The sequence below is a fragment of the Canis lupus genome, chromosome 23, assembly GCF_048164855.1.
Source record: "Canis lupus baileyi chromosome 23, mCanLup2.hap1, whole genome shotgun sequence".
NCBI lineage: Eukaryota > Metazoa > Chordata > Mammalia > Carnivora > Canidae > Canis > Canis lupus.
In genome coordinates, this window is record NC_132860.1 from 449,543 (window position 1) to 466,036 (window position 16,494).

At 43.9% G+C, this 16,494-nt stretch overlaps 1 protein-coding gene and 1 long non-coding RNA gene across 3 annotated transcripts; one reads left to right on the forward strand and one right to left on the reverse strand.

Moving 5' to 3' along the window:
- Positions 1-3,196: 3,196 nt before the first annotated feature.
- Positions 3,197-16,104, forward strand: TCN1 (transcobalamin 1). Of its 2 annotated transcripts, none has more exons than XM_072793700.1 (9): positions 3,197-3,351; positions 5,913-6,092; positions 7,069-7,209; positions 8,296-8,451; positions 9,944-10,134; positions 12,433-12,622; positions 13,635-13,818; positions 15,377-15,495; positions 15,880-16,104. In XM_072793700.1, exons 1-9 carry the CDS (start codon positions 3,273-3,275, stop codon positions 15,939-15,941), a joined length of 1,302 nt encoding a protein of 433 aa, XP_072649801.1. In that variant the 5' UTR covers positions 3,197-3,272; the 3' UTR covers positions 15,942-16,104. The 2 variants fall into 2 exon arrangements, with proteins under 2 accessions (XP_072649801.1, XP_072649802.1); XM_072793701.1 differs by having other exon boundaries at positions 8,299-8,451.
- On the reverse strand, positions 4,975-10,246 carry LOC140614623 (uncharacterized). Its single transcript, XR_012015415.1, has 5 exons — positions 9,915-10,246; positions 6,676-6,724; positions 6,340-6,399; positions 5,756-5,903; positions 4,975-5,457 (listed from the first exon to the last, which is right to left on the reverse strand). It is a non-coding gene; the product is annotated as an uncharacterized lncRNA (long non-coding RNA).
- Positions 16,105-16,494: the final 390 nt, after the last annotated feature.

Consider the following 16,494-nt stretch of genomic DNA (forward strand, 5'->3'; position numbering starts at 1 on the left):
TTTCCAGCAGGCCAGCTCCTGCGCAGACACATGCACGAGGGTCTCAGGATCCAAACCACAGAATTTGATGCAAAAGCAATTTTCAAACTTCCTCTTACATCGTATTTGCTAACTTCCTATTGACCCAAGTAAATCACATGAGCAAGGGCAAGATCAGGTCGAAAATTAAAGATATGCCCTGTATGGCGATTTAATTTTAAGAGCATTAGCATGTAGGTTTCATTTAAAGCTTTGAGATTTGATGAGATTACTGAAGGAGAAAGAAGGGTTTTAGACATTGAACCTTAGAATATTACAACTTTTAGAAAATGTAAGTGCCTTAGGAGGAACCAGCAAGAGAACAGCAAAAACAGGCAGTCAGGACTGATCATAAGGATCAGAAAAGGATCAGTAGAAAGAGAAAACACTCCATAAAGGATAGAGTTCTAGCCAAGAAAAGTAAGTACGGAGAAAAGAGTAATCAGTCTCAGATGAGATAAATGAGAACTTTAAATCTTCATTGAAAGCAGCAGTGTGGACACGACTTGTGATCCTGAGATCAGTTTTAGTGGAGTGCTCCAATTTCAGGCTTACAACTCCTACTTCCATTTTTATGTATTTTAAGCCTCTGCCCCATCAAGCCTAATCTCTCAGGAGACATAAATAAAACATGACTATGATGCTGTACATTAGATCCCCAGAATTTGTTCACCCTACAGCTGAGAGCTCATACCCTTTGACCAACATCTCCCCAGATCCCCCAGCCCGTGGCCCCAATTCCTCCACCATCCTACCATCTCCTTCTATGAGTTTGACTTTTTCAAGATGCCATATATAAGTGATATAATACGCTCTTTCTTTGTCTGATTTATTTCATTTAGCATAATATCCTCGGGTTCCATCCATGTTGTTGCAAATAACAGGATTTCTTTCTTTCTCATGGGCGACTAATATTGCACTGAATATACATACCACATTTTCTTTATCTGTTCCTCATCGGACACTTAGATTGATTCCATATCTTGGCTCTCGTGAATAATGCTGCAAAGAACGTAAGAGCGTAACTATCCCTGTGGATATATGTGTAGGATTCCTGGATCATATGGTAGTTCCAGTTTTAATTTTTGAGGAACCTCCATACTGTTTTCCATAATAACTATATCAATTTACATTCCCACCAACAACATTGCACAAGGGTTTCTCCACACCCAAGCCAACACTTGTTATCGCTTTAATACCAGCCATTCCAACAGGTGGGAGGTGATATCTCACTGCGGTTTTGATACGCATTTGCCTGATGATTAGTGGTGTTGAGCACCTTTCCATGTACCCATTGGCCTTGGTGTGTCTTCTATGGAAAAATGTCTATTCAGGTCCTTTGCCCATTTTCCAATGGGATTATGGAGGGGATTGCTATCGAGTTGTAGAAGTTCCTTATATATTTTTGATATGAAAACCTTATTAGATACATGGGACCTAATATTTTTTTCTGTTCTATAGGTCTCCTCTTTATTCTGTTTATTGTTTCTTTGTTCTGCAAAAGCTTTCCAGTTTGAAGTAGTCCCACTTGCTAATTTTTGGTTTGTTGTTTGTGCTTTCATGTCAAATCAAAAAAAAAAAAAAATTGCCAAGACCAATGTCAAGGAGTTTCTTTGCCTTGTTTTTTCCTATATGTCTGTTAAGTGTATTTATTAGTTTTCTTTAGTGGCGTCATGTTTGTCTGCTTTGTGCTCTGTCTGGACTTAACACTTGTGTCTATGTGTTTGGAGGAGCAAACACCTCTCCATCCTTACAGCCGGTTTTCAGCAGGTGAAGACCTTCTCCTGTCAGACTCCTGGGCTGCTGGGATTGCCTCTGGGATCACAGTCACTCAAGGTTGGAACTGGGTCACCTGGCTGCTGCTGGATCCTCAGCTGGGTCTGTAAACCGCAAGCCTATTATCAGGTGCATGATGGTCCTGGCTCCTGCTGGATCACTGGACAGGTCTTTGTATGAGCAGGACTGTCCCTGAACCATCTCTGAGTGGGGACGGAGGCAAGTCACAGGGTCACTTCAGGATCCATAGTTGGACCAAGCTCAGCCAGCCCGCCTCCTAGACACCGATGGGTGTGTCTGTCTCCCGCTAGGTCCCTGGATGGGCAAGACTGCTTCCAGACCACGGCTGACGTTGGAGCCAGGCCACGTCTGCTTCAGAGTCCATAGCTCTAACCAAGATCAGCAGGCCTATCATCCAAGGCTCAGGTGTGCATGATTCCTTCTGGGTCCCTTGGCTGATGGTGCTATTCTTAGGACCAGTGCCAAACAGGAATATAGCCAAGTCCACAAGGAGATGAAGCTGTTTTCTGGTCTGTATCCAGGACCATGGTCAGGAAGCCTGGCTCTTCAGGATGCAACAGGGAAAAAGGCAAGGAAGAAAACGTAGAGTTGGCAAATTCTGTGCTTTAGCTTTTGTGAATACAAGTCTTTTTCTTTGGTGTGCCTTTTCCATACAGCTCTCGGCTGAGGTTTTACAACCTCCTACCTGGAACACAAAGCCCCTACATAGAAACTGTTGTCAATGGATGGCTGCTAAGATGATTGGTGCTGGTGGGAGGGGATATGAGCAGGGGACCTCCTACTCTACCATCTTGCCAACCCATAGTGAACATCTCAAGGCCAGACTGTTAGTATTCTCTACAACACTTCTCACATAGAGCTTGTGACATCTTTCCTGGTGCAGCAAAAACCTGCATCCAGTGTACATGTCTGTGATTTTCCTCCTGGGTAATGAAACTCTCAGGGCACCTATCTTAGAAAAAAAAATCATGTAGAGCATCAAAAAACCACTATGCCCAAGACCCTCATGTGCCAGTCTCCTTCATCTTGCCTGGTTCAATTTCAGTCTCACAACTTCTACTTCCATGTTTATATGTTTTAAGCCTTTGCCCCATCAAATTTAATGTTTCAAGAGGCATAAATAAAAATACAGCCAAAGTGGAATAGAAAAGAGGGAAATATAATTTATTCTCATTGTGCTGAAGACAAGTAATGAATGTGAATCCTAAAGTTTGGGATACGAAACAAAGAAAATTATTTCCTCATCCTACTTGACCATATCTTTCAAGTCTTCTTCTTGGTTTATCACAATTCTTGGATAAATACATTTGACCACACCCCCTGACATTGCTCAATATTTGTTTAAGTGAAATAAGGTGAAGCAAGCTAAAGGAGGAGCTCTCATTACCTTCCGTCATCACCCAATAAATAGTCAGAACACTCAAATTCCCTCACCACTCCAGAACACTCTTGGAGAGATGATACCATCCCACCAGCTGCCCCTAGTGGGGCTCCTATTGTTTTCTCTTATTCCAAGGCAACAATGCGAGATCTGTGGTAAGTATGCTTTGAGCTAAAATCGCTCCTAGTGTGATAGTCTTCTAAAGTCTACTGGCAGGGGATTTGTGTAGAGGGGCCTGAGAAAAGATCCTATTCCAGTTATATATGTGGTTGGACTCCATGAGTCATGTAAAATGTGGTAGGGCATGGTGAGGAGAGCCCCAAAAATATGTGAAGAGGGGTCATAGATTCAATGCTAACTTGCCTAATGGTTCTTTCTATATTCAGATTTTCTCCACCGTAGCAACCCTACCAAGCAACTGTCTATTCTTCTTCATTTTCAATGATAGAATATTCATGATCCCAGAAGTTCTTCAAAATCATAGAAAGTTATTTTTTGAATTTGGGATGCAATCTTTCCTTCCAAATAATGAAGCCTTCTTTCCTGTCATCATTGAGTTTAGATGTTCCAAGCTATACATCTCCTTCCTTCCAAGTTTTCCCCACAGGACATGGGTACAAGCCCATCATCTCTCCTCTGGGCATAGGATCCCAAGATTCTGTGATTCTATTAAAAATTAAGAGAAAGAAAAACTGGTTCAGGTGTAGTATGACTCCTTACTAGCTGAATGATTCAATGTTTATGAATTTTTTTGGCTTCATCCATACATTGAGCATAATTGGGGAAAGGTGTTGAAGCAGGTGATGTCATGAAGTCTGGTATAGCTCTCAGGTGCATGATTCCTCTTTTGTATGTCTTCGCCCTGGAACTGAGCTTAAACCCAGTCCAAGGATGACTACATGCTGCCATCTGTGGCCATCTTCCTGGTGCTCTGTAGCCTACAAGAAGAGGCGAACGGCCCAGCAGAAAGACCTGTGTTCACACAAGCTAAAGCACAAACTCTTCTGACTCTAATTTTCCTTCCTGGTCTGTCATTTCCTCTGTTGTATCTTAAGAACAGGGGGTCTCTGTGGAGTTTTCGAACTTGAATTCATTGTACAAAATAATTAACTTTTGTCTTTAGTGGTCAAGGAAACTGACGAGTTGCAGCCCAGGAACCAAAAAGTCTATTTCAGTGCCAGAAAATCTGCTGAACTGGATGCTTCCACAAAATCTCTGACATGACCCAACAATTGTCCGATTGTTCTGGTACCAAACCAGGACTTTCTACCACCACTGGTTCAGATCTCCCTGATTCTCTTTTAAAGAGAAGAAAGGTAGACTGGTGCCTGGCTGGTAGAGCATGTGACTCCTGATCTCAGAGTCATGATTCTGAACCCCATGCTGTGTGGAGAGAACACACACTTCCTTGATTCCCTAAGTAGAGTGATAGAGACTCCAGTTGAGCTAAAACTGATAATATGTGTTTATTTTACAGTATATTAAGTGACTTCTTGTCTAATATACATATAATTTTATTTTGTATAGTATATATGTATACACATATACATATATACATATATACTATATACATATATATTATATAATAGATGTTAATACACACAATTTTAAACTAAGGGAAGGTCAGGAAAATGACATAAATCACTCAGAGTCCTAAGTATGAAGAATTCCACCAAGGTCCAGCTGACATAGGGCTTATGCTCTTCTCAGTATCCCACTAACCCAAGAGATAATCTGGAGATGGGTAGGATTTTTCTCGGAAGTGTGAACAAAGTACATTTTTAAACTTTTATTTATTTATTTATTTTAGAGAGAGAGAGAGAGAGAGTGAGAGTGAGAGTGTGACCATGAGCAGGGGAAGGGGCAGACTCCACACTGACCGTAGAGCCCAACGTTGGGTTTGATCCCACAACCCTGAAGTCATAACCTGAGCTGAAATCAAGAGTCAACCATTTAACCAACTGAACCAACCAGGTGCTCCTGAACAAAGTATATTTAAGAATGTTTTAACTGGTAATGAACTCTCCTTATTTGCCTCCAGTTCTTGGGGTCTCTGGACCCTCTTTTCACTTCCACAGTAGAATGTGACTCTCCTCATCCTTTCCCTTGAGATGTGGGCTACGATTAGAGGGTTTTCTGAAAGGTCCATGCTGCTAAATAACGATCTTGATGCCAGGCCGGTTGGGCAAGCAGACAATTCAGCTCTGGGGTCAGTCACCACCGTAACTTAAAGCTGCTGCCTTCTTTCTGTCGATATTAACCTGATGGAGTCAGAAGATGGAGAAGGGAAAGAACTGAATCTGGCAAGTAGAAAGGACTACAGACTGGGAGTCAGAAGACGTGTAGCCTAGTCACCGTTAAGCCTTCAGTTACGGAGGTCTTAAGGACACCCACCAGGCCTCACCCTCCAAGTCAGGGAAGGATACTAAATCTCCCGGGAGGACTGGTACTCTGCCCGTACACAAAGGTCAGGCTGGAACAGCTGTTAGAACATGGAGACGCTTCCACGCTAGTTAGGGAAGGAGTAATAACCGTGACATAGCAGAGATCCAGACCCACCTGTGGATTGTTCCAGCAACATAGCCCGTGGCCGCAGGATCGCTCCGTGGGCACCGTATCTGTTACTAAATGTATTAACGCCACCTCTGTTCCTAGCGTTCCTGTTCCTTAACGTGTTCTCAGTGTGCATTTCTTATTTCCTCCTCTCCTGCCGCAGAGATAAGCAGAGAAAACTACACCGCTCTAAATCCTCTGATAAACACAATGATCAATTCAAAATATAGCAAAGGAATCCAGGCCACCAATGTCCTACTGTCCCTCAGACTTGGTGGGATCCTGAACCAAAATCAAGAGCAAAAGCTGATGAGACAAATCGTTCTCACCGTGGAAAATAAAGGTGAGTGCCTACGTTCCCTCGAAGGTGTGGGGCAAGACTGACCTATGACCTCCCGCCAGCTGTATTAGGCAGAACCGCAGAAGCCCTGCTGCACCTACCCTAGCTGTAGGACCTGAGGGGACAGCGGTGCCCCAAGCACCAATCCCCTGCCCAGTACTCCGTAGCTGGGCCCTACTTCTTTGGGTCCTGTAAAGCATTTTCCTTCAAAAGGTCACAAGGAAAAGCAAAAGAAACCATAGACTCTTACCCATGGACAGTGTTATGTGAGCTGAGTTCACAACCAGACAGGGTAGGGCTCGTCAGGAAGCTGGCGGTAGCAAGAGAAGTGCGGAAAGACAGAGGAGGACTGGGTTGTCTCTGTTCCTGTTTGTGCTTAGGGAGGAGGGAGATGGAGACAGAGCCCCCTGCGCTCGGGACAGAGACCCCCACCACCCTGGGATCATGACCGGAGCCAAAATCAAGAGTCGGACACTTAACCAACTGAGCCAGGGGTTGAGGGCGGCTCCACCCTGAGTCCTTTGTGCCAATCCTGAGCCTTAGCTTCCTCACTGGGATAAGGGGGAGATGAAGCCCCCCTACCTACCTCACAGGATTATTGTCAGAGTTACAAGAGGTCTGAGAATGTTGATACCCTGTAAGGAAGAACATCCAAGTATTACTATCTTGGCAAGACAGCACCTATAAGAGAGTAAATCCCAAGGCATTATTATCTACTTTTTTTCTTTTAAAATTTTTATAAGGATCCCATGATTCCAAAAACCTCCTATGATTTCATGGGGAAGACTGTGAACTAGCTTGCATTTATACCACACTGCTAGAAGTCTCCGCTTTGGGAATAAGGAAGAGAACAATAAAATATTGGTAGAGAGTAGAAAAAAAGAAAGAACTGATAGGTAATGTCAGTCACAAGACAGACAGGAGGCCGAGAAAAATCACAAGCAGGTACCTCGTTAAACTTGAACATTTTTTTTTTCAGAGTCCTCTTTAACCTCGGGACAGCTTGCCTTGTCTATCCTGGCTTTGGGAGCATGTAAAAGGCCTGATGAAATGTTTAAAAATTACTCAGACCTGGTCAAACAACTAGAAAATAAATTCCAAGAAGAAATAAAAAATATGGGTGAGAATCAAATGTTCAGAGACCCTGGATGACCTAGTGTTTTCCTCCACTGGTTCAGAACTGAACAAAGTTTCCCCTCGGCCTTTCCTTCTCCTCTTCCTTCTATGCACCCCACGCATCTTTGCGGATCACTTGCCCTTCTTCCCTCTTTCAACGTGCATCTTGAGTTTTCAAACACATTCAAACGAGCACCGACTCTACATCCACCTTGCTTATGACGATGCACACGCACACACACAAGCTTATAGGAGACCGTTGTCTCGTTCTGCAGAAGCGTGGCTTTTAGACAAATAGTGAAATGCACCAGAAATAGCTGAGAACACAGACACTATGTCGTCAGTATGAAAGCACTCGATCCACACTCACAGGAGAGCTACCGAGGCCAGGAGCACTTCCCCGCCAGGAAAAACACGCTGACTGTGGTGGCTGCTCGCGACGTGCGTTGTTTTAATCCGAACGCCCACCCAGTATTTACCCTATTGATCATTAAGCCTCTACAAGCTCATCTCCTTTTGAGATGGCCTCTACTTCTGCTTCTACTTCTAGGTTGGACACGTTACCCTCGAAAGTGCAAGACGCTTAGCGGCAGGAAATCTGGGTTCTAGTCCTAGCTCTGTAACCACCTGAGTCTCAGGATGGTATTTTAATCTCTTTAGAGCCCAGTTTCCTCAGTTATAAAGTAAAAAGAGTTAAGTTGAATTTGAAGTTCCTTAGCAGCCTTTACATTTCTCAGGTTTGCTGATTCTACAAATGACCTTCCTCCCTCTCTCACTCACCTCTCCTTAAGTGTAAAGAAATTCTAATACAGAACATAAAGGCTCCTAATTCTGGGAAACGAACTAGGGGTGGTGGAAGGGGAGGAGGGCGGGGGTGGGGGTGAATGGGTGACGGGCACTGAGGGGGGCACTTGACGGGATGAGCACTGGGTGTTATTCTGTATGTTGGGAAATTGAACACGAATAAAAAATAAATTTATTATAAAAAAAAGAGAAAAAAGAAATTCTAATAAAGCAAGTAGGAATAGACTGAAATTTTATTATTCAAATATTTTTTCCATGAGTAAGGTATGTCTTTCCTCCCTGACAGAAGAACATGATGATAATCCACTGACTAACTACTACCAGCTCAGCCTGGACGTTTTGGCCTTGTGTCTGTTCAGTGGGAATTACTCAATCTCTATAGTTGCTACAAAATTCAATCCTGAAAATAAAAACTACTATTTTCATGGACAGTTCTCAGTAGGTGAGTCATTACACCCAATTCCCTCAGTGGAGAGGACATGGTCACCGGTAAGTCTTTTCCTTCAAGTTTTTCTACCAGTAAATACTTGGACGCTTTTTTACCCTCTTAACGCTAGTGATCAGGGAGGAGAATTCTCTTCTTGAAAGGAATGGATGTGGGGGGTGGGGGGAGGAGGCTTTAAGCATCTTTCTAGATGTGTAATACAGTAGAAAGATCCACTTCCTAAGCTACCTCTTCTTTGAATTATATAACCAAGAGATGTTAACTTTTTTAAAAGATATATTTTTTACTTATTTATTTTTGAGAGAGAGAGAGTGTGTGTGCATGAGTTGGGGAAGGGGCAAAGGGAAAGGGAGAAGCAGACTCCCCACTGATGACAGAGCCAGACATGGGGCTCAATCCCAGGACCCTGAGATCATGACCTGAGCCAACCATCAAACATTATCTGCCTGAGCCCCCCAGGTGCCCTATGGATGTTAACTCTTGGCCTTAATTTTCCCATCTGTAAAATAAGGATAGATGGTGAGAATCTTCGTATAAGACATTTTAGCAAGTGTAAGTATTAGAAAAAGGAAAACAGCGGAATTCACTAATCTTAACTTTGCCTCTTTCTCTAATTTACTGGGACCATTTATATGTGTGGGCTTACTTGGACAACACAACCTCTTCAGGGACAAGGCCCAATATATTGATCAATAACGTCTGTATCCCCAATAGAGAAGGACTGGAAATTTTCTCCTGGGTCAGCTCACACATCCAAAAAGAGGCTCCCTCTAGAGAGCTAGTTCTGTTGCTCAGCCCCTCTGGACCCAGATACACAAGCTCATCTTTCTCCAAGAAGCCCAAAGAAAATGGCCACTCGACGTCTCTGGATAATAGGGAGAATGTGAGATTTCTTTCTATGGGAGAGGGAAGGTACCACAGCTAAAGAATGCAGGGGGAACTAAGTAACAAACCAGAAAAAAGGCCTTATCCTCCCTTCTTCCAATCTCTTGCCTCATCCTCCCTCTTAAGAAGCTTTATTGGAAAACAGTTCTCTTAAGTGCTGTTGATCAGCCTAAGGGAAACATTGGAACATTGCAAAGACATATTTTGATTTATCCTCCTGAGTTCTCTCGACTCTTTTGCCAATATGGCTGAGAGATGAAAACAATGGGAAGCCAAGATGTTGAAGGGAAAGACTATTCACGTGTATGCCCCTGCAAATCCATATGTGTCTCTATGACCAGCAGGTGAGTTATTGAGTACGAGGCCCAGGGTTACACAACATAAGGAAGGGATCTTGAAATATTTGAGTGGTTAATGCTGGAAGAACTGCTCTACTTCAAGTCCTTTTCTCCCATTATCAACTAGCATGGCCAGTCTTCTCAGTTTGCCCAGATCTGCCTCTTTTTCGGCAATGATAATCCTACACACCAGGAGATCCCTCGGTCCAAGGCAAACCGGAATGGTTGGTCACTCACCTTATCACTGATGTTTTATTTCCTGGCAGATACTGGTGCGATGGCTGTCCTGGCTCTGACCTGTGTGAAGAGGGAGAAAACAAATAGTCAGAACATAATGTATAAACAGGATTTAGAGATCATTGGTGGTCATATAGAGTCACTGATAAGGAAGATTCTGTCTCAGAAAAAGGAAGATGGCCTCATTGGAAACATATATAGTACAGGAGAAGCCATGCAGGTAAGTCAGAGACAGAGAAGGGAGTCACGAAGGAAAGAAATACTGAATCCTCTCTTCTTGTCCCCCTAAGACATTACTCATTCTGCTTCCTATACTAACTGATTTCATGTGATTCCTCTCCCCTGATGGAAATGTATTCTCCTCACCCCTGAACCTTATCTTTCCATGTCCAGTGCTTCCGTGAAGCTCTTCTAGACTACAGCTTTTTAAAGAAATTCTAGAGTCTGCTACAACCTACTATATTGTTTCATTAAATGCACTTAACACTTTGCTGTCCACCAGTGTTGGGTGCTTGCCTCCTACTTCCTAAATTAGATTATTGTTGTCCCAGTGACGAGAGGCAGTGCCAGCAGTAGCATCTAGTATTTATTGCCGTGCCCATTGATGCACACAACCCAATGAGGAAAAAATTACTGCCTCCATTTCCCAGAATAAGAGCATGAGTCATGGAGTGTCGGTAACTTGCCTGACGTTACGAAGCCAAAAAGTGATTCAGACCTAAGCAGCTGGTTTCAGTACTCATACTCAGCACCTCCTCTGTCCTGCATATGCCCCTTGAAGTGTGGGGCTTTATTCCTGCGTTCACTCACCGGTTTGCTCAACTCTAAGGGATAGGTACAAGAGGGGAAGGAAGATTTACAGAAAAAATATTTTGCTGAGTAGAAGTAGGGGCCCGGAGGTCAGGTCACCCCAGAAGGAGAGGGCTTCCCAAGGGAGAGAGGACAGCAGGAAAAAGGCCAGAGGCACAAAAGAACATCATGTATTTTAGGGAGATCAAGGTGTTCAGCGTGGCCACTGCGGGGTCCCTGGGAAAAATTACAAGAAGGAGCTGGGGTGTCACAGGGGTCCAATCACAAAGGTGGTTTTCACTGTTGGTGCTGTTGAGGCTGCTGTCTGCCTTGCTGAGTTTGAACTTCACAAAACAGGGCTTGCCCGTTCTGACTGTACATTTGAATCCACTGGAGAAGGTTTTGGAAAACACTAATGTTCCAGCACCACACCAGCCAGCCAACATAGAAACTTAGAGGTAGAGCAAGAGCCTTGCTCTGGTTTTAAGACCCTACAAGAAAAAAAAAAAAAATAAGACCCTACAAGAGATGTTAATTCACAGCCAGCTTCAGAGCTGCTTGCCTACAAAACAGTTTTTAAGATTTTGTTTATTTATTTATTCATGAGAGACACACAGAGAGAGGCAGAGACACAGGCAGAGGGAGGAGAAGCAGGCTCTTTAATCTGGGATCAGGCCCTGAGACAAAGGCAGCTGCTCAACCGCTGAGCCACCCAGGCTGCCCTACAAAATAGTTAAGAGGAAATGAAATAGGATCCTTTTCTTTAAATATCCCACAAATGCTTGTTTGACTTCTTGGTTAACCTAAAGGGTCTTCAGGAGAAAATGAAAAGGGGAATTGTCCTTCCCTGAGAAACTACAGAGCGATGTCTACGGGTCCAGCCCATTTTAGGCCTTGTGTTACTCACTCTGACACCTTCCTAACTTTTCCTGCCCCATCATGCTGCCCCCCTCAATCCAGTTTACAACCGCTGCTTGGACAGTTTCTAGTCAAGAGCCCATTGGACTCCCCATTGTTAAGCAAATAACGTCGCACACTTCACCCTGCAGCTGTAGGGTGCACCAGCGCAGCCCCAACCTCGTCCTCCAGCCTGTTCTTCCACAGTCGCCCCAAGGCTCCCTGTACACCAGTCTTCCCAGGCCAGGAGGACTCCCCTAGGGATTTTGCTGAAACGGAGAGAATGTCATCATCACGGGCAGGCCATGCCCTGGCCTCACCTCCTATAGCACCCTTGACCCTGCCGTTCCCTCTGGGTACACACAGCAGTGCTCTCTTGTCCCCTACTGAAAGGCTGTCCTACCTCACATGCCGCCTTCTCCACCGAGCCTTCTTCAATGTCACGAAGTGTTATGGGCTCGTCTTATGGCCCTAGATGCGTCTCTTAAGCCATCCACCTTTAGGATTGTCTTTAGGATTGGACTTGAAAAGCATTTATCAAGCGTCTCCTATGCAACAGGTGTTGTTCCAGTGTCAAGGCTACAAGAGTGAACATGGTAGAGAAAGTCTGTTCTCCTTTTGCCATTATCAGTTGTGTTGTTGAGCAACTCCCCATCCCCTCCCCCAAAACTAGTTTATAAATTTCTTGGTGGCAGGAAAGGTATCCTAGCTATATCCAAGGTGCTGCCCCGTGGTCAACGGCCAGTAAATACTGACCGAACTAGTTAGATGTAGGCTCTCCCCTTGTTTGGTGTTTCTCTCACGCCCTCCCATTCTCTCTCTCTCACATTAGGCTCTCTTTGTCTCATCACACTATTACAAGAAAAGTCAATGGGATTGTCAAAAAACACGGAATAAAGTGCTTGAGGAAATCCCTAAAGGAGTATTCCGTATGCCAACTGCTGCAGCTCAGATCTTACCTGCCCTGCTGGGAAAGACCTACTTGGATGTTAACAAAGACTCTCCTTGTGTCTACAAATCAGGTTGAGCCCTAAAGAGCACGATCCCCGAAGCACGTGAGACTAAGGTGTCCTTAGGGACCACAAGTGACCAGATAAACCGCTAAAGCATAACCGTTCCCAGATAGAACTCAGTCCTCCATGTCTCAGCAGCGATCGTAACCACCTGAGGATTTGTTCTGAAGAGGGGAGTAGGTGTTTTTCTCGGGTCAGACCTTACTAAATGAGGCAGACTTAATTCGGTGATGTCTGTCTCCAAAGGGATGCTTTGTGATGGCCGGTTAGAGAGATGTTTGAGCATCATTCCCATTCTGAACAAAGTGAGGTGTCTCTGACTCTCCATTAAGCACAGTGAGTGAACCCTCAGGGAGCTCAGAGGAAGATGGGAGGAATATGGCAGCAGGAGAAGAAAATGAGAGCGTGAGTCATTTATTCAAACAACTGATTTTTCAACAAACGATGAAAGAAGACTTGACTTTCATCTCTGTTCATTCTGGTTCGGCTATTTATAGGCTTAGGGACCTCACACAAAATGTTTCATCATATAAACGATATAAAAAAATGCAAGTGATAATAGTATCCAACGTGGGTTTTTGTAAGGACGGCGTAAGATAAGCCATGTAAAATCATTAGGGCAGCCCCTGGCACTTAATAGCTTTTCAATAAATGTTAAGAAATAGAAAGGCAACCAAAAAAAACAGGACGGCATGATCGTATGCTGCACCAAAGCAAAAACAAAACAACAACAAAACCCCCCAAACTCAGGAGCCTCTGTGAGAAACAGGACACAGGGCAACTGCACTGCTTGAATGGCTGGACGTGGAGCCAAATGCGTGCATTCACGAGCTGGTGCGTTTCTGGTTCAGTCGCACGAGAACTCAGCCCCTTGGTTGATGATTCTTGCTCCTTGTAGCAAATCCTCCTCCTCTGCGTGAAGGAAAGGGGGCCGGGGGAGGGGTTGGATGGGCTGTAAACTCAAGCATCAGTTTTTCTTATTCTGAATAGTAATTCTTCTCTGCCTCTCTGCCTCTGCCAGGTGCCTTCAACCTCTCCACCCAGGAGCCTACCTCAGGGCCACCTGCTGTGTCACACCCACAGATCCAAGTCAATTACTCCGTGGTAATCAATACAACATACAACATCGTGGTCTCTGTGGCAAACGGCTCTGTCTTCCTAGATGTGATGGAGAAAGCTCAGAAAGAAAATGCAACTCTATTTAGGTATGTCGGCAGGTAACCTACGCTGAAGGTGCTTGGCGATTCTGAAAGACTCCGTAAGAATACGGAAGCACCTGAATGCAAAGTGCATTTGAAACACTCCTTTATGGCAGGGATTACAAAAAAAAAAAAAGAGAGAGAGAGAGAGAGAGAGAGAGACTTTTCATCTTCTAGCACACAGTAGGTATTAAATTAATGTTCACTTAATGGGTGAATAAGTCCCAGGGATCTCTCTTCCGTTGGTTAAATTCTTTCGACAAATAGAAACTCTTAGGTCAGTTATTTGGTGTTTAGAACACGGGGTCATTGGTTTTGAATCATTGACCTCTTCGAAAATCAGATGCCCGTGCGTTGGATGCTGAGCCCAGACAGGTGAACGCTCACACGAAACTTGTCCTTTCGGTCAGAGGTTTCACAAATGCCCTGAAGTCTCCCTGCGCCTCCCCTTGTAGATTCATGGAACCCTAGATTAAGGTTGCCCGGCCCAAAGAGGTCAAATATCAAAATTTAGGTATTGACTTTGCCTCTGAAAGGTATGGTTCATTTGAAGCCATTACTTCGTCTAGTAACGTAAGATACCACAGAGAAAATTATATATGTGGTATGTGATGTAGATATTATAAAGATTGCTTTCAAGGGCTTCCAGGAAGGCAGAGAAATGTGACCGAGGAATGTGAAACAGACATTGGCCATGTCACTTTTTAATCAAGACAACATGAAATTTTAAAATTTAAAATTTTTTAATTTTTTAAATTTTTTAATTTTTAATTTAATTTTTAAATTTAATTTTTTTAATTTTTTAAAGTTTTATATTTTTAATTTTTAATTTTTTTAAATTTTAAATTTTTTTAATTTTTATTTTTTTAAAGGTTTATTTATCATTTATTTATTTATTTATTATTTATTCAGAGAGAGCGAAAGAGAGGCAGAGACACAGGCAGAGAGAGAAGCAGGCTCCATGCAGGGAGCCCGACATGGGACTCGATCCCAGGTCTCCAGGATCAAACCCTGGGCTGCAGGCGGCACTAAACCTCTGCGCCACCGGGGCTGCCCAATTTTTTTAATTTTTAATTTTAAATTGTTCTTTCCTGTTGTTCTTTCCTAAGAGAAAACATACTAAGTTATGATGCCTCTAGGACACGAGGCTAACATTTTCTTCTGCTGCTGTAGTATCTTCAACAGGTACTATCTTGGGGTAGAAGATTAGTAGTTACTGACTACAGAGTGTTTCCTATGAAGGGAAGTGGGTGCAGAAGTAGGCATCATTCCTCTAATTTAGAATAGATTGTGGAGTGTCTACATCAGAATCATGCAGATTCCTAGTCCCTGCTCAGACCCACAGAATCAAAGTACCTGAGGATTGGGCTGAGAAATCTGTTTGTTTGTTTTTTTTTTTTTTTAATGACTTCAAATGATTCTTAGGTACACTGAAGCTTGAGAAGTGCCCACATAAGGTTGTCTTTGAAAATAATAAGTTCCTAAAAAAAATCATATATATATATATATATATATATATATACACATATATATGAGTTCCGATAACCTATTTATTTCCCCCCAGTTTTACTGCAGAGGAAAGCTCTTGGGGCCCCTACATCACCACTGTTCAGGGCATAAAGGCCAACAGTAATGAAAGAACCTACTGGGCGCTCCTGAGCAATGGCAAACCACTGAGCCAAGGTAAGGGGGTGCCAAAAAGCCCCACAGACTAACAATGCCCCAAACATGCAGAGGTGAGGGTGTGAGCTTTGGTGGGGAACGTGCCAAGGCGTTGAGAAAGTGAGACCCATTATTTGGTGATTTCGTGGCTAAATAATTTGACCCATTGGGCGCCTGGGTGGCTCCGTTGGTTAAGCGTCAGACTCTTGGTTTCAGCTCAGGTCATGATCTCAGGGTTGTGCGATCAAGCCCCGTGTAAGACTCCAGGCTCAGCAGGGAATGTGCCTGAGAGTCTCTCCCTCTCCATCTGCCCCTCACCCTGTTCATGCTCTGTTTCTCTCTAAAATAAATCTTAAAATAAAAAAAAAAAAATCATTCGACCCACTTCTCATTCTTCCTTTTCAGGAGCCGGTAGTTACGTTGTCCATGCGGGCGAGAATTTGGAGGTTCGCTGGAGCAAGTATTAAAATTCAAATCTCCCTCAGCTGCATGGAATCCTTTTGCAGTGGACTTGCAGGTGGAGACTGGCTCCATGACTTCCTTTTCACTCATCTCAATTTCAAGAGTGGGGTCACTAGCCTCCCCTTCTCTCCGAGTGTGTTCAATAAAAGATCAACGACAATACAAAAAGAGCATGTTCTAATCGCTTCATTTTAAAGGGGATCAATGATGGAGGGAAGACCCCTGTGGGAAGAGGGAAGGGGAAAGGGATCAGACCATGTGTCTAAGCTGGGTTCTACTCAAGGTCCCACTGCTGACTGTGTGGGCGACCTCGGGCGGCGGGTGGGGATGCAGATAAGGTTCTAGATCTAGGGTTGAGGCAGCAGCCAATGAGATCAAGCAGGAAACCTGTAGGGAGACAGCTGTCCGAGGCCCAGGAGTGAGGGACAAACTGAGTGGGCATACGGACCCCAGAGAGGCAGTGGGCAGAGAGGAAAATGCTGCTCTGGAGACACAGGAACAGGGAGGCTTCGACATTAAAGGCCGGTCCATAAAGTTTCAAGAATAATATCGTCCCCT